Genomic DNA, 26,480 nt, shown 5'->3' with positions numbered 1-26,480 from the left:
ATAAGTAATTAGACCCGTGAAATTGCAGATAAATGGAATTCAGATTAGAGAGGTTCCATTTAACTCATGCAAAAGTAATTTGCATCTCTAGTTTCCTGCAGAAACACCACCAAATTTGCAGTTAACAGGATTATGTCCATACTAGCACACATTAAATTACAGCAGGGAATACCTCAATCTAATGTTTTGAGAGCAGCCAAATTCATCAGATTTTTAACTCCTTTCCAAGGCTTGTCTGTACATAAAAATTAACAGGCAGTTTTAGATAGGCAGAATTTGGAAACTATGATGTTCAAATATTTCATATTTTTTCAGCTGTTCTCAGTTTTTGTGCAGCATTCAGAAAAAGTCGAAGTTCTAATTATCTCTTTGATAATAACATAATCAACAGAACTTACATAGTGTGCCAACAAATTTATGAATATATTCCCTTGTGGGAAAAAATTAATTCTTCTATTTAAGAACATGGTAAAATAACAGAAATATGAGCCTATAAAAGCCAAGAACATTAAGAATTGATAGAAAAGTATGATTTATACATTATTAATGAAATAAGCTTGCTCCTTCAAAAAATCCAATTTTGAAACCTGAGCAACCTACCCCAATGTAATATAAGGCTAGTCCACATATGCTGGGAACTGTAAATGGAATCCAGAATACATTTGTCCAAGGGATAAATGCATGGTCTTTTCTCTTTTGGCATTTAAATTAGATATGGTACACTAATGACACTCATAACTGGGTTTTGTTGTTGATTTATTGGGGGTTTTGTCCCAAAATAATCTGCTCAAGTTGAGCATTTTCCTTTTATTTTCCTGAAATATATTCAGAGAACTTTGCTGATTTTCATTCCTTCTTCATCAAACTCTATGAAGCAAACGAGACTTGAAGAGAAAAAGAGAAGTCCCAAATACCATAAATACCTCATTTTCATGTCTGTATGTCCCTCTGTGACATCATCTCAGATGCTGATCAGCATTGCCTTTGGTCTCACTTCATGTTTCCATCCTAGCTCTGCCATATCAGGAAAAAGAAGCAGGTCATGCTGTGGCATATTTGCTGCAGGACAGTCATTGGCACACAGAAGCCACATGATAAAATAAATGAAAAGTGCACATTTTATTTCTGGTGAGACACTGAAATATTTTCCAGTACCTAAAGAGAAGCAGCATTTAAAAATCTTGCAGACATGCTGTTAGTGATGCCCCTGTGGGCAGGTGCAGCCCGCATACCTCTTTGTGTCACCGTGCCACCCCTGGATGAGCATGAGCATGTGCACACAGGGCTGGGGGTCCTGCCAGATGCCTCCAGCTGTGCACACACCAGCCTGTTCATGCCATTTGTGAGCACAAAGCCTCTAAAATGTTTGATAGTTGCATGCACCCTTCTATAATGTGTGTAATGTCCACAATCTGGCATTAGCATTTAATCCTATTTTGGCCAGACTAAGTTCAATTCCAGGTGAATTTAGGCTATGCATTGTGTTTTCTGGTTATCACAACCATCTCTGATAGAAAGTACCTACCTTGACCTCTGTAGGCCCAGTAACAAGGTGATTCTCTAGCTTGTGCATGATTTGCTGAGAAATTTTGAGTCTTCTGCTTGCCTGGTATTTTGTGTTTTCCTTGACTTGTACCATGTTCAGTGTGAATGCTTGTGCTTCAGTATTTATTAAATGTTTATATTCTAGTGGTCATAAATTTGGGGTTTGTATGTATCCCTCCAAATGAGACAGTATAATTCCCTAGTGAAATGCATTTTCTGGAAAAATCTTTGCCTTTGATAGTAAAGTCTTAATTTCTTTATTATATAGACATTGCAGTAAAATTAGCTTTTTAATTCCTACTCTTCATATGAAGGAAAGCAATCACTTTTAAGTGTTATGAACTGTCAAAGTGTATCTGCCAGGGACACTACAAAGATATACAGAAGCAACAGAAATTCTCTCAATGTAAAGTAATTCAAAACTTAATCAGTAAGTAGTCACAGTAAGTACTTAGAGTAATAAGTAAAATATGAGTGAGCTTCTCAGATCAGAAGAGTGCTACACAACACTGAGTATTTCTAAAGGTGTGTGGTAATTCCCCCTTGTCACCTATTCCAGGTTCTTGTCAAAACCTGTAGTGAGAATCTTGGATTTTCTATGATTTTAACCCACACATAACCTCTGAGGAGATAAAGGATGGTCTCAGATCAAAACACAGTAGATAACTGCATTTGCTGTAGAGCTCCTGTGTAGTCTCAAGTAAATTATCCAGTGTGCTGTGACAACTTCTCCTTGTCTCTGAAGTGTGATTAAAAGAACTGACCTGCTGCACCACAGTGCTCTGAAGCACCAGAGGAAAAATAAGCACTGAACACTACTCATGCAGTTGAAAGATAGAAAAACACAAGTAGAAACAGCCCTGATTAAGTATTCTAAATGTGCAGTGTCCTTTGAAGTTGTCAGAAGATCTGTACCTGACCTTGCTGCAGAACAGAGTCCACAAATTAAGAGTTATCATTGAAAATCATTCCTTAACACTGTGATGTAGACAGCTGAAAGACCTGGAACATCAGCTATTAATTCACATTCAGCTGTTGATCCTGGTGATCATCTGTTATATCCCAGAATGGGCTGTAACTATTTTTCCTGACTACTAAAGATAAGGGAGAGAAAAAAAATACTATTTTTTAATTTGAAAAAGAATCCATAGCAAATAAACAAGTTTTCTGATCAATATCAATAGGGTACCTTTCTGATTATATATCTAGGCATGCATCCTCATCCCTATAAATGTAAAATTATATTTCTCCCCTGCATTAACCTTTTTCCTGTGTTTAGAAAACCTGTATCAGAGCATCAGAATGTGTTACTCTGCTTGAATTTTGTTTGCCCTAATGGCTTTTAGAAACAGCAGTACTGAAATTTGGTAGAGTCCCTTCCCACATACTCTGTCAGTAGAATTGGCATGGATAGACTTCAAGCCATCTTTTTCAGTGCTGGCTGTTCTAATTTTACACTGCATTGTGGAAACATGAAATATGGAAACAGCTTCAATGCAAATCACAAATCAAAATACCAACAGTAGTGAAATGTACAAAATAATAAAAATATGAAGACATCTGCATTGCTATTAACATGGGCACTGACTTTTCCTTCATCCTTCTCTTGGTGTGCCTTGTTGAATACTACTGGTCTGATAACAGTAGTTCTCTCCTTGTGACTGCCAGCAGTTTCCACAATCCCACAGAAAGTCATTTTCCAATGGCACAGTCGTGATTTCTATCAATGTAAATATTCCCTACTGTAATCAAATATTTTTCCATACTTTTTAAAATGTTAATTGTATTTCAAGGCCTACTGAAGCAATTCTGTGTTGCAACAGGTGTTTCCACATTTGGTTTTCCATAGTGCAGTGTATCTTTGAACATAATTCCTAATTCATTGATTGTAATGGAAACCCCAGAAACCTAGTGTATAAATAAAATATAATGTTATTTATCTCTTTGCAGCTGGATCCTGAAGCTAGTGTTGCTCTAAAAGAACTTCAGGTGAAACTTAGCAATGTATTGGATGAGCTCAGTGTAACATATGCTGCAAGGTAACAAACCCATTTTACTGCAAACCTTAGGAGAATATTCCTGATCAAAAAATCTCCCTTGTTGATGAAGTCTGGGTGGTTATTTGGATGTCCTGAGGCATGGCTTGCTTCTGCCCTGATGGAGTGGTGTGTGTGTGTTTAGACTCCAAAACAAATAACAGTAACTGAACTTCATTTGTGAGCATGAACATGTTACAGAGGTCAGCCTGATTGCTTTTGTTCTGCTTTTTGGAAAGCAAAATTACTGGTGTTTTTTTCTTGCCTGATGCTGTGTTAAACTTTCCTCTCTGCCATGTTTATGTTATTTCCTGAGACTGACAGCTTTTTCCAAGTGGCCTGCTTCAACCAGGGATGTCTCCCTGTGTTTAGCCTGCTTCATGTGGTCATTGTGAATGGCCTTCTTGGGTCATTTGCTTGCCTGTGGCTCTTCAAAAATTGTATACTGAGCCTTACTCTCAAAACCTTTCATTAATCAGAGTGCAGACTGCAGTCCTGAATGAGTATGGTGCTGTGCCAGCAGTGCTTGTGGTATAAGAAGTAGCAAGTTACTTTTGCTTCAAATTAGAAAGAAATCTAAGAAAGAGGGATTAGTGCTGCAGTGGTGCTCATTAAGCAAAGTCTGTAGTTGCTTATTTAATCCATTGATGGGCAGTCTGGGGGGACAGTCTGCTTATTTCTGAGTGTGCTTAGTTTGCTGTATTGTCTTGCTGTACCTTTGCTCCCAGGCTCTGCTTCTCGGATCATTGGCAGTGCATGAATATTATTTCTTTCCAGGGCTCCTTTCTGAATGAGCCAACTAGGTTTCTGCAACAGCAAACCCAGAGTAGCTCAGTGTAGGATATGCCCCAGATAGCTAGAACATTCCTCATGGGCCAGTTTACTGCTTGGGTCTGTGAAGTTAACAATGTTGGGAAGATGTCTAATGTCAAGAAAGGCAATGCATTGTTCTGGCTTTTGTTGGAGGAACTGGTCCCCAGAATTTTCATGAGCAATTTCACTTACTGCCTCATGTTGTTTTTATCTATGGCTTTAAAGTGTGTAGGTAAGTGTACTTCCCAGTGCATTTGGAAAACTTTCTGACTTTTCCAGAGATGTCACATGGAGGTTTGCTTTCTCTTTTTACAATTAGCCATGCCACTGGAACAAATGATTGTTTCTTTTCTCTTACAGTAAATTCTCTTTCACTTTCCTCAAGTTTTGCCAGTTTATCTTTTCACCTAAACAGGTCCCATATATTTTTGTCCTCTGTTTTGCATTTCTGTTCAAAAACTAATCCTAAACCACTTCAATCCATCACAAATCAACCCATGAACCAAATTACTGTGTGTGCACTCTTCCTGCCCCTCAACTGGTGACTGATTAACTGCTGTTCAGCTTTGTGTCAATATGTTGTCCAAAGATTATCACATCAATAGTACTTTAAGACTGTCAGACACTCAACCAGATCAGTTGGGAAAAAGAACAGTTTTCAGGAAAGCTGAGTAGATACAAACTTGAGGAGGAAGGATGTGTTCACAGTCACCTTGAAGTCAAAAAGATTCCTCCCAGGAGAAAGAATCTGAATGCTTCTAAGCAAGGGGGTTTTTTACAAAAGGATATTTTAAACAGGATATGTTAAACAAGTGTTTTAACTCTGTGCAGTTACAAAGAACAATTTTCTCATGACACTGCCTGTGTGAAGTCTGGAAAAAGTCAAATTGAGCCAAAAAGGGCAGAATCAGTAGAAGTTTTTTAATTTTACCTCAAGAATAATATTAAAGCTTGGTTCCTATTAACCATCAAGTGAAAAATCATCACCTGCTTGTATCGTTCTTTCACACCAAAAATAAAATCTTGAGAAGCCATTCCTAGCCGGTAGTCAATCACATCTAACCTAAAGATTCTGATACATCTTTTGCTTTTGGAAAATAAATATTTGCACACCTACAGGGGTATGAAAGTTGTGGAAGAATGGAAGCAAGGCAGGGAAAAAATCAAAACATGGCATGCATTACTTATATGAGCTATGATCCTCAATATAACTTACTTTCAGACTGTAACACCACAATATTTCAATTTTGAACATTGCATCATTGCAGAAAATATTTAAGTCTTTTTTCACCATCATCCACCTGATGCAAAATCATCATTATTGTTTTCTCTCCCAGAATTCTTTCATTCTCTTTTTTTTTTTCCATCCCATAGTTTTCAATTTGTTATTGAAGATTGTGTAAGACAAATGAGCAATGAACTGAATCAAATGAGAGGAAATGGGAATGCAGCAGCCAATAAGAACAGTGCAGCCATTGATGCTGAGATTGTGCTTCGGCCTCTCATGGATTCCCTGGACAAAACGTAAGTGTGGCAGGGAGACTGGTTTGTGTGCAGGGAGACTGGTTTGTGTGGCAGGGAGACTGCTTTGTGTGTCAGGGAGACTGGTTTGTGTGTCAGGGAGACTGGTTTGTGTGCAGGGAGACTGGTTTGTGTGGCAGGGAGACTGGTTTGTGTGCAGGGAGACTGGTTTGTGTGGCAGGGAGACTGGTTTGTGTGTCAGGGAGACTGGTTTGTGTGCAGGGAGACTGGTTTGTGTGCAGGGAGACTGGTTTGTATGGCAGGGAGACTGGTTTGTGTGGCAGACTGCTTTGGGTGGCAGACTGTTTTGGGTGGCAGACTTGGGTGGCAGACTGTTTTGGGTGGCAGAGAGACTGCTTTGGGTGGCAGAGAGACTGCTTTGGGTGGCAGAGAGACTGCTTTGGGTGGCAGACTGGTTTGTGTGGCAGACTGCTTTGGGTGGCATACTGGTTTGTGTGGCAGACTGGTTTGTGTAGCAGGCTGGTTTGGGTGGCAGGCTGGTTTGGGTGGCAGGCTGGGAAATGGATGCTGCAGTCAGGCACACCTGGTTTTACTCTGAAGCACTGTTGATACCTGGAAGCACTCTATAGTATTTTTAATATTTCTAGTATTCACTGTGTGCAGAATCCCACGCCTAACCTGTTTACTTACACTGAGCCATTTTTTACATAAGTTACAGGCTTGTCTTTCCATGTCTTGTCATGTTTTGAGTCACTGAAAATGAGCTGGTGCACGGTCTCTCCTCCACAGGCTGTGTTATGAGTATGAACAAAAGAGCAAAATGAATTCCCATACTGAAATTATCTGGCATTTGTTCTAGGATTATACCCAATGTCCCACTGCTTATTGATATGCACTTCTGTGTCACCAAAAACCGGGTCTTCATCATCTAAACAGCAGCTTGATTTTTTTTATATTTGGTAAAATGCTAAGTTTTGATAGGATCCTCCAAACTCAAACTCATTCAAACTTAGGTAAGCATAACTTATGCTATCATCCTTCAGCAGTGGCAAGTTCTGAAAGGCTGTGTGCAGCACAGGCACATCTGTAAGCACAGTGCTGTCCTTGGTCATTGGAGCTGTCAGACACCAGTGGCTGTAGGGACAGGCAGCCTGGCACTCAGCCTGTACTCAAAGTCTGCAGTCACAAGTTACACACCCCTTTGCTTCCCTACATGGGTTTTCCCCAGCCAGAAATTTTCAAAATGAAGATGGAAAAGGTGCTCCAAAAATTTAATTTTACTGTAAGTAATAGATAGCAAGATTGCTCAGACATGTCAGTACATAGTAATAAATGCTTCCAAACAGTAGCTGAGAATTTGCATTAGCTGTCAGCAACCAGTTCTATATCCCAGAAGAGATACAAAACAAGAGAGACAGTTGCTCTTTATTTTTAAGACATAAACAAATTATATACTAAAACTTTAATTTAGGGGCGTGGGAGTGCTAAATTGTATCATCCATCAAACTTTATAACTCATCATGATTTTGCATTTGCAATAAATATGCATCAGTGATATACTAAGCATTAAATTAGATAGTGGAGATTTATATGAGTTTGTGATCTGCAAGTCTTTTTACCAAAAATATTGATTGATAATATTGCAAAATAATTAAGCTACTGAGAAATTGTTATTAGTAGAGAAAATATAAATCTTAATGGCTATTAATCTAAGCATGATAGAGCACCTCTGAAGCCTTAATGCTAGTTCTGGTGACTGGTTTGTGGTTTTGTTTTATTCCAGTTTAAGTGTCTCTGCAAAAATCTGTGAGAAGACAGTTCTGAAACGAGTTTTGAAAGAGCTCTGGAAGTTAGTCTTAAACAAAATAGAAAAGCAAATTGTGCTTCCACCACTGACAGACCAAACTGTAAGTGTTCCTGAGTAACTCTCAGTTGCATTTGAGCTGTGGGAGTTGCGAGAAGGACAATGCAACATAGTTCTTCATGATCCTGTGGAGGGATCAACGAAGAGAGCCTGGCTTGGAGGTCTTCTCATAATTGCTTTTTTTTCTTTTTTTTTTTTTCTTTTTTTTTTTTTTTCCTTTGTGGGATTGGGTTAATATAACTGTTAATTCTTGTTGTTTACAATCTTGTTTTTAAAAAATTGCCCATTTTATGACGAGCTAACCATGATGTTGCCACAGTGTTGCCTTTGGCAATTTTGCTGTTACACATCCTATGGTACCACTTCAGCTGCTTATAGTCAGAGTCCATAAGGTAAAGGTATATCATTAAATCATATTACAATATATTGGAGATGCATGAAAGAATATTGCTGGACAGGCAGGAAAAACTCTACAAGAAATGTATAAATGGGGCAGAGATAGTAATGAATTTCCTGAACTATTAAAAATTCCAGAGTAGAGCAGATCATGGCCAGGACTCCTGTCACTGAATTTGTTTATATTTACTGACATGACCTTGTTAACTCTCCATAATTAGAAACAAACTCTCTTTCAATGAGTTTTGAATTTACATTTCTGAGGTCTTTAATGTGCTTTTTAAACTTTTTGTGCAAATTTTATCTGCAAATACAGAGGTAGCATTTCAGTTGGGTAACTGCATTTTCCATCACGTTAGGAGCATTTATTAGCTTTATGCAGAATCAATTAATTATTCATAGGACAATCTGTGCAGAGGTGAGTTTCCTTAGTGGTACCCTCTTTATAGAGTGTTTCTTGTAGGCATTGTGACTATTTCCATTTATTTTGGTACTTTTGTTTGCTATTGAACACATAAAGAAAAGCAGTGAAAAGTAGGATACTGTAAGAGATTCACTAGCCATTAGTATTTCTTTCTGTCTGAGGGTGAAAAGGCACAGGCATTCAGAAATGGGGTTTATTTTTTTCACTTTTTATATATATATACATATATATATATATATATATATATACACACAAGCATATTTATCTTACTGTTCTCACTACTAAAAAATAATGAAGATTTAAGCTGCAGTTCTATATTACATTTTCTTCAATTGAAGCATTTAGGAAATTATTTCTGGAAAATGAAACTCTTTGGAACAGAAAGTCTAATGAAAAATTAGTCCAGTGTTAGTTGGACGAACCTTTTTTCTGAAATCCAGATAATCAGATCTATGTCTTGAACTGCCATGTAACTGCCCTGGTAATTATATTGCTTGGAGTGATAAAAGATGTGATGGATGGAATTATAGTAGGATTCTATTTGTCTGAGACAAATGTGTAGGCATTGGCCTTTGGTGTCATGCCAGGATTTGGCTATTGTAAAATATTGCTTTAACTTCATAACACTTCAGTATCTTTTTTTTTAGAAAAGACTCTGGCTCACAGTGCACCCTTGTGCTGTGTTTTACTTAGCTACACAGGCAGGAACCTTTTTTCAGGTTCCTCAGGGCTGCACACTTCCAGTGTGATTGTTCATGTTAGCACACACCTGAGAGCTGCAGTTAGGGACAAACATCTCACTGATACACACTGAGAGCAATCACAGCCTTAGCTTTCAGTTTAAACACAAAATGAGACAGCAGAAAGGAGAATACCAAACCACTCTCAGCAGAAAGTGCAATATTTGTATCAGGATTTGTAGGATACTGGAGGGAATCTTGCTGCAGGCTTTGAACCACTTGGCCTTATCAACTGAATGAAAATGTGTCTCCTGTGCAGCTGAAACTTTTATTTAGCTTTGCAAAATGATGGCTTTGGCCAATGTTCTAGCAGAAAATAAGATTGTGTTGACATAAAAAGAAAACATGCTGTTATGAGTCTGTTTCCTTAATTTTCAATGTGATTACAGGGGCCTCAGATGATATTCAGTGCAGCCAAAGATCTTGGACAACTGTCAAAACTCAAGGTAATGGAGCCAGATGAAGTCATGAATGGCTTGCACTAACAAAAAAATGGAGGAAATATTAGTGACTGTGAGGCAAAACCTCATACCTCATTCTTGTTCTTATATAGTATAATAAGATTGAATGTGGCAGTAACTACTCAGAGGTGAATAATTACTGTACAGTTTCATCAAACCAAGTTTTGAATAAAAGACTCTATGCTTATATGGTAAGTGATCAGTACCTGAGTCATTCCCATATTGCACAAGTAGGCCTTACAAGCATTAAACATCACAAAAACAAAACAAAACAAAACAGAAAAAAAGGGTATCTTTGCTTCCAGTTTCCAGTTCTGAAAAACCCCTTAAGGTGAGAATACCAGTAATTTTCTTTCTGTGGACTAATTATGAGCATTGGAACATAGTATGTACTTCTGCACTAAAATCTTCAGCATTTCAATGCTGGAGTCCACTTGATGGACAGCAGAGATGCTTGATACTGATGTCACTTGTTTGCCAGTCTATTCTGCCATTAGGATTTCAGATTTGTACAGAAATGTGGTATTTGGAACCTCTGTGAATGACTTTTCAGTTTGCTAGAGGAGTTAAAATATTACCTAAGTAAATTGTGGACTGCTTATTTAGACAAAGATTTAACATGAGTGTATCACTCTATGTCTGGTGTTCTAAAAGGAATCCCCCTTTATTTTAAACATAGGGCATTAACAAACATCAGGTTTATTAATAAAATTAATTATTTCTATACCGTCCAATATAATTATTTTAAGTTAAATTTTAAGCTTTCTCCCATCCCCCAAAACAGAGAAATAATGCATCCTAGGAAAAGAAGTAATGCTCAGTATTACATAGTGGATCTCGTTCTCTACAGTCTGTGTTTTCAAGAAACAGCACAATTGCCCCAGGTCATAATTTGTTGTGAAAGGATTCTGAATTAATCCCTGTTAATCACAGTCCTTGGGGGGCACTTGGCGGATGTTTGTTTTGCAGAGAATAAATATTCACAATATTCTCTCTTTCAAAACCAACTGCAGTCTCCTCTTGCTTTGCAGGACCATGTGATCAGAGAGGAGGCCAAAAGCCTGACCCTGAGGCAGTGTGCAATAATGGACGTGGCACTGGTTACTATAAAGGTACTGTAGAGCTTTCTGTGCTTTCCTGCTCTGGGCTGGAATGCCCAAGAATGGATTGGTTTTTAGATAAAAGACTGGAGACCTTCATGCAGTCTTCATGGATTTGCTTTCTGAAGTCAAAAGAAGTCATCAGGAATATTTAATATATTAAAAATTAACATATTATTTCATTTGCTTATCAGTCTTTTTCACATTGGCCTGGATTATTACTTGGTGTAAATAACTTTAAAGCAATCAGTTTCTAGAATAACAGCATATTTTCCTGTCTTCTGGGGAGAGACAGCACACCAGGAAGGTAAGGAGGCAGCTACTGAAGTATAAAATTGAAGATATAAGTGAGTGGAAATACTTATGATCAAGTGTTTTGCAATAAAACAGTCTCCAAGGCAAGTAAAAAGCAACAGAGAGGGCTCCCAACTGCCATTTTTTGTATTTGTAGTGGAATTGGCATTTACTTCAGAAATTAAAATAATTAGGAATCAGTAATGTTGTGGAAAGAAATTGAACAAATTGAAAAATGGAACAAATTGTAAGTATGCTCCCAAAGCAAGCCATGTGAAGTAAAGTATGTGAATCTAACAATTTTCCTTTCAAAACATTTATTCTAAATAAATTAAAGCTGGGAAAAAAATAAACTCTAACCTTGCCTAAATTTTCAGTGCTTAAACTCTTACAGATGGATAGATAGGTGTTGACCATTTTACTAAAAAAGTCTAGATTTGGAGGAAAATATTAAAGAGGAAAAATCCCTTTGTTAATTCAGCTTCCTTATATCTGTGTGCTAAATTATAATAGTTAATTCATAACATTCATTGACTGAGCTAAAGAATGCTTCCTGAGAAACCTCTCTTCAAATTGTAAGGCAATGACTGTGTGCATTATAACTGCCTGCTGGACTTACAAGCTGATATGGCAAAATCATTTCCAAAATAATTAACTAATAACCTTGATCATGTAGAAATTGGGCTTACACTGCTAGAAAGTGAAAAAAGACAAACTTCATGAGTTAAGAAAAAACAAGACTGCTATGTTTATTTAGGAATGTAGTTCATAAGTTTAATGATCAAAATATAATTTTTTTTGCAATGCTTAGTAAATACAGTTTATTTAAAAGCAGAAATCATGGTTGCCCAGATAAGAATAGGAGAATTGTAAAAATGGCATGCTGTGTGTATTCAGAAATTGGGTAGCTGGTTATGGTAAGGAAGGGTATCTCTGCTTTTTGTATTTTTCCTTTCATTTAATTCACTGAGAAACAGTCATAATTTAATTGTGGATGGTGTTATTAATCCTTTGACAAATATAAAGGACTATTTTTTAATCTTAAAAACATATAGCATATCAATTTATATAATTATTTAAGGGTCAGGGGTCTTTGTTTCTTTCTTGGCTGTTAGCTTTCATGGAGCTTTCAGCCATGTGTAGCTGCTGCAGCAAATAACATTTTACTGGGAGACACAACTTCAAAAAAATCACAGTAATTGTCAAAATAGCAGGAAATATTAACAGATTTTAACACTTGCTTGGAAATTGATTATGGCTTTTAGTGAAATCATTACTAAACTCTTGAGCAATTAAGATGAGAGATTTATTTGGAACATATTTTATGGAATAATTTCCTTGGAAAGATACACATTTTATATAAGTGTGTACTGATGAGAAGACAGATTTATTCAGAACCTTTTAAACTGACATTAACTGTCCCCATAATATTACAACAATACAAAATGTTGCAACCTGATTACTTCATATCCCATTTTGCTCCTACAGATTTTTTTTCCCTTTAACAGTCAGTAGAAAGCAATACAGAAATGTAAATAATAACTATTATGAAACATTTATGTTTCATTTCCTGCAGAATCTTGAGAACTGGAAATGAGATGTGTGCACTAAATGCAAAGGGCAGATGTGGACTGGAGGTGTGAGCTGTCCAGATGAGCTTGGGATGCAGCATTTAGTGGAGATGTGTGTATGTGAGCTGGAATGTAGATTCTGCATCTATTCCTGTGGCAGCACTGCAGAAAGGCAGGGACAGGAGATACTGCTTGCACACACTCCCTGTGCAGAGTGGGCCAATATTGCATCTCATCTAGTAGGCATTGTGTTCCTGAAAAACATTGTTTATTTTTGCTAATTAGCCATTAATGGGAGCTGTATTGATCTTGAGACCTAGAGCAGTTGCAAAAGGCTTTGCAAGGTGTTTGAACAAAGTGAAGGTATGCAGCACATTTATCTTTTCATTGGAGCTAATGTGTATTAATTCATCTAACACTGTCCTGTGTAAAACTTTGAGAAAAATTCTTCATTGTGAGAGGAAAAAGGGAAGCATCTGTCCCCTAATCTTTCTGAACTCAGCTTTGGGATTGAAAACATAATATAATACATTTATATATATAGTTTATATATATACTTTACATAGTCAGCATGGCATCAAAGTCGTAAGCATATTTGTTTTTCCAAAAATGTCACACTCTGGAGTATTCTCTCTGAAATTTTTTACTAAATTCCTTTTTCCCTAAAAAGGAATATATCCTTTACCTGTGCTTGTAAGCCATGCCTTCATTTGAGAGGGTTTTATGATGTTTTGAGGTTTTTCAAATAAAGAATTAAAACTCTTTCCATTCTCTGTGCTCTAAAAGAATGCTTCAAATATTTTTCCAGTTTTGGCGAATGAATACTTCAGATCATGAAGACAAAAATCAAAATTTTATCTATTATTTTCTTCCCCTTATGCTTTTTTTTTACCCTTGGAAAGAAGCTTTTATACTAGAGATTAGGACAATTATCTCAAATGCTATTATAAATCTACACATGCCTGTTGCTACTCCTAAAAATTCATTTAAGAATTTTACTTCAAGTTGTATGTCTGGAACTGAGTCCTTTTTTTCTCCTATATTTGTTTTTCATTTCAGCAATACTTCCATGCTGGAGGAAGTGGGCTGAAAAAGAATTTCCTGGAAAAGAGCCCAGACATGCAGTCCCTCAAATACGCTCTCAGCCTTTACACACAAACTACTGACGCCTTGATAAAGAAGTTTATAGCCACACAAACTTCTCAGTGTAAGTGGTCTGTAAGGGACATTGAAATGTATCCTGTCAGATTTTAAATGTTCTACATTACTGATTGCAGATTACATCCTCCAACCCCTGTGGTATTTGAGAGTTTGTTGACACAACTGTGATGTTATTGATGTTATCCCTTCTGTAATTCTGTTGTTGGAGCTTATCTGAGGGCAGTTCCTTTAGGGGCTTGTGTCTGCACAGCAAGAACAGTCCCTGAGCTCTGGATGCACACTGGACACCAGGGTTATTTGCTGGAGCACTGCACACATTACATTCCAAGCTGAATGTTTTCTTCATTCTAGAAACTACTAATTTTTCTATAATAGTAACCTTTACTAGATTTCTTTTGAATGCAATGAGAATTTGTAAAAATGACTTGCCTGCCACTTCATGTCTTTGGGAAAGAATACAATTTGCTGATATAATGAATTACCCTGCTCCAGCTCATAAGAATCAGAAAGTTTTAATAGGACAGTAAAGCTGGAAATCAATCGCTTTTACTTCTGAAGTAAAATATGTTACTCACAGTATAAAAAGCATGAAACATGAGTTTTGTAGCTTGCCAAAAATTATTTCCAATGAATTATTTCCTGAGATGTCTGTTGATAACTCATATATTATAAATGAGAAAATAGCTATAAAACTCTAATATGTAGGGAATAGAGTCTTTGTTCCCCCTCTGAAAAACAAAAATTAGCAATATGGATGCAGGCAGAAAATTCTTACTTAATTTTTTTGTGGGTTTTTTTTGTTGTGTTTGTTTGTTCGTTTTGTTTTTTCTGTGTTTTGTTTTTCTTTAACACATACCTTCATTGTAGCTCCAGGAGAAAAAGAATAGTTAAGTTATAGCCATTAGTGATCTTTTATAAATCCTGAACCACAAAATTGAATTTTCTGATTTTCATCATTATTTCAGCCTGAGGTCTGTGTTCATTTCTGTGCACACATTACCATGCCTATATTTGCACACCAGTATTGTTAGAAATGTAGCCACTGGGAATGAAACTTAAGGAAAAGTGACTCATAACTTTTCATTATCCTTTAATGCCTCATTTAAAAGAATTAAATCCTCATCTGTTATGATCTCCAGCCTCACAGCTATAACTGTATCATTAGCTTTTAGTTAAAATGACGCTGTTTGCATATCAGAAGCTTTATCTGGAATATAATCAGATTGATATTTGACCTATTTTTTTCATGTTGCCAATCCATAATCAATAGACAGTTGGATATAACTAAGCCCAAAGCAATGGAAAAAATATTGTAAATGTAAAGAAAGCATATATGGTACAATAACTGTGACTGTAGATAGAATTGGATGCTTGGTTTTCCTGTAATGACTACAACAGTCAGATAACAATCAGGCTTACTTTTACCCACAGGTTAAAATAGTTTCTCACTCACCAAGACTAAGCTGCAGTTTTTCTAAGAAACTAAAGAGGAAAAATTTCTCTGATTGGTGTGAAAAGGGGGAGTTAACTTTACACACAGAAAGCCTAAGGTTGGACTTTATGATCTTGGAGGTCTTTTTCAACTTCAGTGGTTCTCTGATTCTGTGACAATGGCTCTGTAGAAGTGTCTTATGGTCTTTGGTACTTCCTGTATTCATGTTCATCCAGGATCACATTCAATAGGAAAAACCAAATTATCCAGCACTATAATCTGCATTATTTCTAAAGAAAGATGATGGCTTGAACCAGTTTTGTTTCCAGCCTTTGTGCCCACACATTCCTAAAGATCTTGGCAACAAAGAAATTTGCATAAAATAATAATAAAACCATTCCTAACTTTTAAAATGGTTTTAAAAGGGATTTATAGATTTTCTTGTGGTGGTTTCACCACACTAAGTAGTTGAAAGCACAGTTCCTACTGCCTTTTTCAAGTGCATAATGAAATTAACTGCTGTAATCTTACTCTGATGATTTTTCTTTTCAAAGCACCACTATAGATTCTCAAGACTTTTCAAAGCAGACAAGTAGGGGAATAAGTAAATGACAGTGAGGAGCATAATCTGGGAGTAACTTTTTCAGCAACCACTTTTTTTTTTCAGTATTTCTAAGTTTTATCTTCATCTTTTACACTACTTAAAGCCTATCAAAATTAAATGGCTATGGTTTAGTTTGGCAAATGCCTTGAATCTTCAGTAATTTCATAAACTATAGCCAGTGCTATGGATATTTACATTTGTTTAGCATCAACACTAATAACATTTGAACAAACATTATTTTAATTTTAGCAAAGTACATAAAAAGACAGACTCTCAAACAGGGTTTCCTGAATTAGCTCTCATTTATTACCACTAATTTCTCCAAAGTAAACACCACTCTTGGATCTAAAATGGCTATTTATTGGACTTAGAGAAATATTTTTTCTTACAAATTTACAGCAGCTCCAGTTCACAAATGTTGTTAGAGAATAATACATAATGGCAGAATTCTGCACTATATTTTTTAGCTTGACTTAAAATAGTTTGTATCACTTAAGCAGGAAAATCAACACTCATCTCACAACACAGAGCTCATACTGCAAACCCTACCTGTGTGTTTACAAGGCTGCAGGAAAGACTTTGCTTCAACTGGTCTGATTCAGATTTCTTCATTCTTATGCCAGACAATTGAAAGCTAAAGAGGGAAGATGTATCTGAAAACAGGAAAATATAATACTCATTCTCATTAGTTAAATATGCTTATATCTAACAGTAACTCCACCCTTGTGAAGTCACAGGGAAAGAAGTTACACAATCAAAAATGAAGACAAATTCTTTCAACTGCCAAGCCAAAATTCAGTTCTTTGTTCCTTTGCAACCTGTAATTGTACAAAGCAAAGCAGAACCTCAATATTTCATAAATATATGGAATGACATTAAAACAATCTGATATTAACTACACTTTAAGCAAGCAGATGGATGACATCTTACTACAGAAAATAAAAATTGCTTAAATTGTTTGACAGCTCTTATAGGTGAAAAAGAAAGACCCTTTTCCTCTTTTGCTTGTCAAAACCATTTTATTATTAATTGTCATATTTTGAAAGCTGTACCTGTGTAATTTAAGTAAAAATTTAAGTACTACAGAGCATTTCCAGTTCTCTCATAACCTATACTTCAGACAGAATTTAACTCAAGAAATAATCCCTGCTTCATCCAGTGTAGTTTCAAATTGAGGTCAGAACCATGTGTTACACAACCTTATTTCATGAAAAAAAAAAAAAAAAACAGACCTGCATTACAAGCTGCAAAATCAGCACATTATTACAAGCAACACACAGGAAAGATAAGAACAAACAAAGAAGAAACTTGCTGAATTACAACTAATAAAGATATTCCAGCATATGCTGATAGCAAAGCAAATACACTCAGAATAGTGGCAGAAAAGTAATTATTTTTAAAGTTCACATAGATAAAACCAGACTGCTGGTAAAGCAGAAGGTCTTTACAAAATATTCACTTAAGAGGCTGTGACATTACAAAATTTCTGGTTGTTCCTTAAATGAAACTGTAAAGCACCTAAATTAGAAGCAAGTAGTATATCAGTTTCCTCTGTCTTCAAGAAAATAAACATAAGCTACAGGTAACCATCAGCTATATGATATTAATTTTAAAAAAACACTTCCTACTAGAGGCAAGGCATTCAACCATATAGAAACTACTTGAGAGGCCTGTGTGTTGTCTGGGTAAAACTGGACAGAATACCTGCATATATATCAATATATATAAAAAAACTCATTTTCTGTGAATCCCATTTATTTTTGCTGGGATCTTTTTTCCATGCAAACCTAGAAGTTAGTTTCCAAAGTCCTTCAATTAAGGACTAGAAGGCAGTGGAATTTCTCTGTGCACATGTCATGATCTTGACTATCATAACTAAGAAATATTTAACTTGATCCTTGGTCCAAAATGCCTGTTTTCTGTCAAACTCATAACAAACTTATAACAGCTCTCACTGAGGCCATGCCAAGTGCTAAATAAGGAGGGATAAAAGCCTGACTTCCAGGCCTTTCTAGTCCCTGAGGAGCAAGCATGTGTGGCCAGAGGAGATATTTTTTCTTCTTTGCAGTTTGTTTGCTGCAAAAGACTGAATGCACTTTAAATGCATGTGACTGCTTTAAGACCCAGTAAGAGGATTCTGCATTTTGAATTATATAAATATACTAACAAATAAAATGTAAAGCAGATATTAGAGAGCAAGCAGTAATAATTAAACATCCATAAGGTTTTCAAACATGAGGCAGGATCATTTATAAGTTTGTTAGCCTTCAGATGAGTTATATTACAGTACTAAAGGAAGAAAAGTGCAATCATCCTCTGCAGTGCATGGAGAGATTTATTGTCAGCTAAATTGGCTTATTAAATGTAGTAGGATAAATGGACCTTTCTATATGCAATCAGACTCACTAATTCCTGCTGTGACTGTACAAGTGGTAGCAAAAGAGAAAACAAACCAGCAGAAATAGACAGATCAGAGACTTTAAAAGGAAGCACCTGTTCTTGAATGTCAACAAGAGATGCTATAAGCAAATAGTAAATGTCCTGGAATTCTATCTCTAGTTTATTAAGCTGGTCAGAAAGAGGAAGATGGATGGGGTGATCACTAAAAGAAACCAAGTTTATATTCTAGACTCCACTAGAAATTGTCTCTGCTGGCTGAGATGTTCTGCAGAGGTTTTCTTAGCAATACTGAATGTAAAGTCATTTTAATGTCAACTGCTTTTAGTATAAAATTGGGTGATGTTTTGCACAGATTTCTTTATAACCATATCAAGCAGTACTTTACACAGAAGACTATTCACACCACATATTTGCAGTACTGCTTGGAGCATTGTTGTAAATTATGGACTACCAGGAAATGGAAAGAGATAACAATTAGGACACCTTAGCAAGAATATATTTTGCATAATTAAGTCAGAAGTTGGAGAAACAGAACAAGTCTAATCTTACAGATTCATAGATTCTTGTCTTGATGAAATCCTACCTGTCATTATTAGAAGTTAACACTGCACACATCACTGTTACCACCATCCACAGCCAGCTCTCAAGGCTATCAAATAATGCTAATTGTCTTCTTTGAAAACTTTCCTGGGGTTTTCTGCTGGGGTTTTTTTTAAGCTAGAGGCTAAAACAGTAATTGACACGGCTGATAAGAGTTCTGAGCATGTGAAATGATCACTGAGTCTCCACATTTTGATATATCAGGTATAAAAAACCTTGTTCTCTGAAGTAGTAACACTTGGGATAAGTGTTTAGTTGAACTTGCAAGGCTCATGCCATCTAGAGAACATAATTACAGATCAGGCCAAAACTATTAATAAGCATCACTGTAGAGCTCTTTTCTAGAAAGCCACTAGTAAGGAGCTCCAGGAAAGAAAACCACTATGCATGATAATAGAAAAACTACACCAGTTATAAACTAATTTAAGGGGGGAAATCACTTTCCCCATTATTGCATAAGACACCCCTCCCTCTTCTCTGTACCCCTTCCTTAATTTCTATATGAAATATATATAAGATTTTTGAGAAGTACATGAAAAGCTTGAAATCCCCCCCAACTTCTACATTTCAAGATGCAAACACATCTAATGACAACCAGAATGGCAAGTTCCAGATGAACAAGGTTTTTTATTTCACTTTCCATAGATATTTGCAATTACCCAGTTCTTTTGTGGCATTTATGAATTTGTAACTGATTCCCACTTAAATGTGCAACGTGTCAGAAATTTTTAAGTGTTTCTAAAGGAAAATACCACTCACCTTTGACTGTCTATTTCTCTTGATGCATCCAGAAGCCAGGTGTGCTAATCAGTAATTCTTGTTTCAGGTCAAACTGCTAATAATTCAGTGGGTGAGATATCTGTACAGGTAGATATCTCTACCCATCCTGGAACTGGAGAGCATAAAGTCACTGTGAAAGGTAAGTTTCAAAGATCCAACTTTAAAAAGAAAGCAAAGATCAAACCTCCAAGCACTACATCCTAAGTCAAACATATCAATACTAGAACAAAAAATGAGAAGTATTACAGTACTTGAGAAGCTGTAAGTACACTTCAGGTAATTAGGAGTGCATTTTTCCTTGCTCAACATCAGCAGAAGTTCAGATTATGCAGGTACATTCTGTCTGTGCTCCTCTGTATAGATAATTTAAAGTAATTATATTAAGTTATAGAGATTTAAATTGTGTCAAATTATACTTCTGAATTACTTGTACATTATTCAACTTCTAAAAAACCACAGCAAAGCTGATAGTGAATGACTGCACCAAGCCTTAACAAGCTGCATTTTTAACAAAATGCATTTGTTCTGCACAACCTGAATTTCAGAAGTACGGGATCATTCAGATTAGTATAAGCAGATTTTTTTTAATTGCAGTGAAGGTAGCAGACAAAAAGAAGCTGTAAATTTAAAGGATTTGTAAAAGACATGTTTATATTTGATATTTTTGGACCTAAAAGTAATCAGACATCTTTATGTGGCAGGGAAGGGGCAAAGCTCCTCCTAGGCTTACCAGGTATTGATATATTGGTCTAGGAAAGCTCTCAGGTCACATTTCCCTGGCTATACAAAGTCACACAGGGTAATTAACTGGAACTCTTTCAATGGAATTTTATTTAACTTCATTTCTTTTATAACTTTACAGTTGTAGCAATTAATAACCTAAACTGGCAAACAACAGCAATGTTCCGTCCCTTTGTGGAAGTTTGCATACTGGGTCCTAAATTAAGTGACAAGAAAAGAAAACATGGAACCAAGACAAAGAGCAACACCTGGTCACCAAAGTACAATGAAACTTTCCAATTGTAAGTCTTTTATGTCTGGGAATTACAAATTTTTTTAAAAATTCTCCTGAAATATTTTGCCTTTAAACCATTAACAATAAAAAAAGCCATCCTAACATATAAACATAATATATAGATATATAGACACCATTTTAAAGTTATTTACTAATTTGTACCTTTGTTGTGTATGAAGATGAATGGCAGTCACCAATCTTTGAGTCCTACAAAACCTGGTTAAAATGTGCAATTAATTAATTAATTCCTACAGAGGACTAACTTTTTCTATCCCTAGGAATCCATTGGCCTAAGTATTTGTTTGGACAGAAGAATTAATTATTATTTCTAGATCTCTGGCTTTCATGCCTGTAGATCTATCTAAACATGTATTGTGTTATGCATGTTTTAATGGTATTGTTTATCTAATGCTGTTACCATTTCATCCTTAAAGCTGTAAGAAACTGCCACCTAACTTGGAGCTTTAAATTTAGTACTTCTCCATGCTTTTCTGAGACCAATTTATTTTCCTCCCCTTACTCTCCAACCCTCCCTGGAAATGAGTTCACTGTCTGTGTCTCACCACAAAACCCCTTTTGATGCCTCCTGCCAGGGATTTTCTGTATATTTTGAAGCTGATTTAAAGTCATGGTGCTGACAGTTGGGAAGCCAGCTGAACATTTTATGTACTTTCCAGGGAAAGGCAACTGCCTGTTTCAGCTATTGAGGGAATTCTGTTTCTGTTCAGGCTGCTGAAAACAGAAGCTCCATCACCAACACAGCTGTGCGGAAAGTTTAAAAGCAGATATTCAGTTGTGACAAAACAGAGCTACAAAACAGAACTACAACACTTGACCTGCCCCTCTCCCTTTAATGTTCCCAGGATTTCTAGAGTGAACATTCCTGGTTCTAACTGCTGTTGTTCCCGCCCGCAGCCTGCTGAGCAGCGAGGACGAGCCCGGCGCCTACGAGCTGCAGCTGTCGGTGAAGGATTACTGCTTCGCGCGCGAGGACCGCGTGGTGGGCCTGGCCGTCATCCAGCTGCGCAGCATCTCCGCCAGCTGCGCCTCCTGCTTCCCGCTGCTCCGCAGCCTCGCCCTGGACCACACCGGCCTCACCATCCTCAGCATCCTGGCTCAGAGGAACAACGACGAGGTTGCCAGAGAGTTTGTGAGGCTTAAAACCGAAACCAGGTCCGCTGAGGAAACGGCCTGAGCGACCCAAGCGATGCCACCGCCGCGAGCATAAACGCAGCGCTCTTGTCTGACTAGTGCATGCATGTGCAAATCTGTGGGAATGTTTAACTATGTTTTCAGTGTTTGCCAGTACTTATGTACTATATTTGCAAGGTATGTCAAGGAGCTGTATATCTTTTATACATATTTTGGTCTTTGGTAAAGTAATTGTTCCAATGAAGTGCCAAAACTAAGATTAAGAGTAAATGTTTCATCATCTCTTTTTAATGTTGATTTCGCCTCATCACAATTTTGTTATTTTTTTAACATTTGTTAATAAATAAGTAGCTTTTTTAATTGATGATAGGTTATCTCCGTTAAACTGTGTTGCTTATTCTAAATTAAGTTTCATTCCTTACTCTTATTTTTAAAATGAGGTGTACCTATTTTTTTTTTCAAACTCTCATGTTATGCAAGCCTCATTTTAGGTGTCTTACTGATGACTTTTTCTATCATTACTACAGATGCAGTTACTTATAGAAAGTGTTTGTAATTTTATAATTACCAATATAAAGTAATGATTTTTGCATAAAAACTGAAAAAGGATGGAAATATTTTATGCTAATCTCTTTTTCCAACCTTTCATAAATATCACTGTGAAGAAATGCTGTTAAAGCAGGTTCTCAAGAAGCTGTGCTTATCAGAGTTTGTTACTGATGTTTGATATCTTGAGATAACTTTGTTCTTCAAAACTGCCACGGTAATATCATATTTGTATTAAAAGAGTAAGTCAGTATCTGTAGAAACAGGTTGCTGTACAGTACAGTATATGTGCTTTAAAAAAGTGATTTTTAAAATGATATGGTACTGTACAAGGGGTAGTAGTTTGGAATATGTAATGCTGGTTTGTGGTTTGTTTCTAGAAATTGTTTTTGAGAAGAAAAGATGCTGTTAGCATTTTCACTCAGAGTTATTGACGTTGCTTTACATACTTAGCTGTAACATCAGTTAAGTGCTTTATTTCTTTAATTTTTTTTTTAGAAAAGTTCAACAGTTTGTACTTATGCAACATTACTATGTATTGCACTAAAGCAAACTCTGTGTCCTGTAAATATATTTAGTGAGGAATTGTAAAATAAAGTATGCAGAAACTGCTTTCTAGTTTTGTCATTTGATATTATTTATGTAACTATTGGTTTTATGTGCATGTGAAGCCCATGGAGTGGGCTTACTATATAGCTTTATAATATATTAAAGTATGATTTGCACTGTCTGGAATCTGGCTGTTTTATAAGTGTAAAATTTGATATGTCACTGTCCTAAAAAAACAATTAGGTAGGTAGGTGTATAGGTATATATACACATACATATGAAAAAAATGTGTAATGTCCCTCATTTGTCATTGGTTTTGGTCACAAGTGTTTCTCATTATACAGGTTGGAGTTTTCAGCTTTGCTTAGGGAAAAAGTAGCTAAGGGAAGGGGGGACACAGTTTGCATGTTGACATCAGCCTTCTGCAAATGTGACACTTGACTCCACACAGGTAAACCAGATTCTTTCCAGGAGATATTTAGATGAGATTTTAAGGTCTTTCAACATCCTCAAACTTCTTCCTTGAATAGTAAAGTTAGATTTGTCATAAGTGTATGTAGACATTTAGAGACATTATGCACAGTCTTTAGAGAGTTAAGAACACTCCTCAAAGTTCATAGATTCCAAATTGTATTTCTGTGAGGTGCAGCCCAAAGTGTCAACAGTAGGCACAGACTGCTTACAGTTAACAGGATTTTATGTGAGAAAACATCAGCAGACTCAGTTTCAAATGAAAAAGAAGAAGAATCAAGAGATGAGGTGGTTCCTGCTGCACTGTCCACTGTTCTGCTGTCCACTGTTGTGGACAAAATGCAAAAAGAATTCCACAATATATGTGGAATTTGTGGCTCTGTGAATTAAACCAGAAAGCTTCTGGCTTTTTGTACCTGGAGCATTTTCATCATATTTTTCTTTGGCTGCTTATTGTACTGTAAAATGGCACACATTTTAGTGCATGATGTAATCACCACCCACTTAACTGTTTATCCCTGAGATTCAGAATAAAGGAAGGACAGAATCAGTCAGGTCAATTACTGCTCTGAGTGGTCTCCCTCAGCTGCACAGAGCAGAAGCAATCAGACAAGCTGGTAAAACCATCCCTTGTAATCCACAGCTTTACACAGTGCACTTCAATGTTTCACTGTTTTTAACAGGGAAATATTTATAGGTCAAAATTTGTCATGTGGAAGATAAGAGGAAAATGCATTAATTCTACAGAACAGGACTGTTTTAAACATTCTCATGAATCAGAATACAAGCAAATGCAATGGTGAAGCACAAGCAGCTGGACCTCACTCATTTCATGTAGTCAAAATGATTGACATGGAACAGTTTTCAGTGCTGTTTTTAAGCTGTTATAATCTGTTTTAGGGAAGTAAATATCCCATTTAAAAAAATTCAACTTGGGAATTTTCTTAATTCAGCTGAGCTAACCTAAGCAAACTGACAGCTGTTCCTGCAGTTTCATTTCTCAGTGACAACTGATGCAATCAAAATTCTAAATGGAATTCCATTTGGTGAGATAATATAGCAAATATACACATATGCACTTAGGGAAATAAAGGGGAAAAAAAAAAAGAGAGATGGCAGAGAACAGCAAGATCAATTTGAGAAAAAATTTTCCATTCTCCAAGGAACAGTTACTACACAGAAACCATTTGATGTGCACCTGAAAAGAGCAAATACATTCAGAGAAATCAGTCATATGACAGCTCTTCAAGTCAACCTGTATACTCAGAACTGACAGTTTTGCATAAAACTGTTCAATAAAGACTGAGAAAGATTTTTGCCCTTGTTATTTTGTTTTCTAGGATGAAAATGTAAGAACCAAATACAGAAACTGAATTACATTTTCCTCAATGCATTTTTTAGCTAATATCTGTCAAAAGAAGGGAAGCAGTAATGTGTGACTTAAAGACATTAAAGAAACTGATACTAGCAGCCATTCTGAATTTCAAATACCTTACCTAAAATATTTTTTTTTCTTAATGCCACATTGAGATGACACCTGAATTAAGAACCCAGTGCTAGAACTGGCCTTTCCTCTGCATATGAAACTGCATAAATAGCAAAGGAAACATCTATGAGATGGAACTGGATGTACATAGTTCTTCATACCTTTTATGTCTTCTGGAGACTTAAATTTGCACCAAAATAATCAATTCATGGGTGTTGGGCCATCACCAGGAGGCTCAGCCAGTCCCAGCAGCAAAACACCAAACATTTTTCAAATTATTGTGTCTGTACCCTGGAAGAACCAAGAGACTTTTCATAAAGAATTCTTGGCATGTGCAAATGCCACCATTTGGCTTAGGTAGACACAACTCTAGTGATTTACTTGAGAAGCTTACAGAAAAGAATAATAATAATAATAGACCAATAGTTTCCATTTTTTTTTCCCCTCAATTTGTTTTACTAGTTTTCATTGATATTCTCATTCTAGTCACTGTAGAAATCAAATTTGTAGACAAGTACTGAAAACAGAATAATAACTTACCATTACTGTATTAGTCTGAGTTAAATACACATTTCTCACGAATCCCTTGAAATCTAAAGACCTGAACAAATATGGGGAGAATATTAAATTATTGTATTAAATTAAATTCAGCTAGCAGACATAAAATTAACATAAATAGATTCAATGTTATTTGTAAAATACAGCTGGCTAAGTGTTGGAAAGCATTCAGTTGTTTACACATGCTTATTTTGATGGTATTTTCATATCACTTTGCATTTTGGCACCAGATTTATGTGATTGACTTGTACTATGAAAAATTCATAGAAATTAATCTTCAGGAGACAAATTCTAAATTTTCAAAAAATTATAATCAGGACGTGATACAAACACTAGGCTGAGACTAACAAGCAGAACTGGGATATTCTAAAAACATTGGCTGAGAGAAAGAAAAATTACAGTTTGTATCTTGTTTCTCTTGGGTCTTCTACACTGAATGAATGCACACACACACACAGAGTAGAAATGCATTTCTAAATTATGAATCTATAATATCTAATTTGAAGAGCAACCCAGTAGGTAAACAAGTGAACAAAAGTGTCTTTTCAAGCAGGTTCAGTGGCTGGCAGCTTACCTAAACAAACTTCCTAAACGACTCAGCCTCTGACCATTTCATTGTAAGAATTCAGTTTCACATTTCAAAGACTCCAGCAATTACAACTGAAAGCCTCCACTATCAATTTAGCAAAACAAATTACTGACTGCAGAATATGAAATAACAAGTGGGCATACTGTAAACTTTGTAGTGAAACCCATTAAAACATCATAGATTAATTTTCAACTAAATAAATACAAGATCATCAGAAAAGTTAATCCAAGGAGGTAAATTCTTTTCTTTAATATTTGACTGTTATTTGTACACACTACAGTTCCAGGCTCCAACCTGCATTGCCTTGGAGCCTCACATCAGTTAACACCCATTTCTCCAGGGTTTTTTGAGCAGCAGTAGGAGCTCCAGGCAAAGAGGACAAACCCCAGAACAGCTTCCTGAGCTGCTCCC

The 26,480-nt window shown here is 36.2% G+C and overlaps 1 protein-coding gene across 1 annotated transcript in view; it reads left to right on the top strand.

The window, feature by feature from the left end:
- UNC13C (unc-13 homolog C) overlaps positions 1 to 23,027 on the top strand; it is a 111,211-nt gene extending 88,184 nt beyond the window's left edge. Inside the window, exons 23-31 of the mRNA XM_056499824.1 lie at positions 3,496 to 3,584; positions 5,769 to 5,918; positions 7,660 to 7,783; positions 9,690 to 9,746; positions 10,793 to 10,873; positions 13,786 to 13,933; positions 19,750 to 19,842; positions 20,566 to 20,725; positions 21,634 to 23,027. Of these exons, the coding sequence (XP_056355799.1) occupies positions 3,496 to 3,584; positions 5,769 to 5,918; positions 7,660 to 7,783; positions 9,690 to 9,746; positions 10,793 to 10,873; positions 13,786 to 13,933; positions 19,750 to 19,842; positions 20,566 to 20,725; positions 21,634 to 21,913 (1,182 nt within the window). The 3' untranslated portion in view covers positions 21,914 to 23,027. The remainder of the gene's footprint in view (positions 1 to 3,495; positions 3,585 to 5,768; positions 5,919 to 7,659; positions 7,784 to 9,689; positions 9,747 to 10,792; positions 10,874 to 13,785; positions 13,934 to 19,749; positions 19,843 to 20,565; positions 20,726 to 21,633) is intronic.
- Positions 23,028 to 26,480: the final 3,453 nt, after the last annotated feature.

The sequence above is a fragment of the Oenanthe melanoleuca genome, chromosome 10 (genome assembly GCF_029582105.1).
Source record: "Oenanthe melanoleuca isolate GR-GAL-2019-014 chromosome 10, OMel1.0, whole genome shotgun sequence".
Taxonomy (NCBI): Eukaryota; Metazoa; Chordata; class Aves; order Passeriformes; family Muscicapidae; genus Oenanthe; species Oenanthe melanoleuca.
This window is presented reverse-complemented; position numbering and strand designations above follow the sequence as displayed.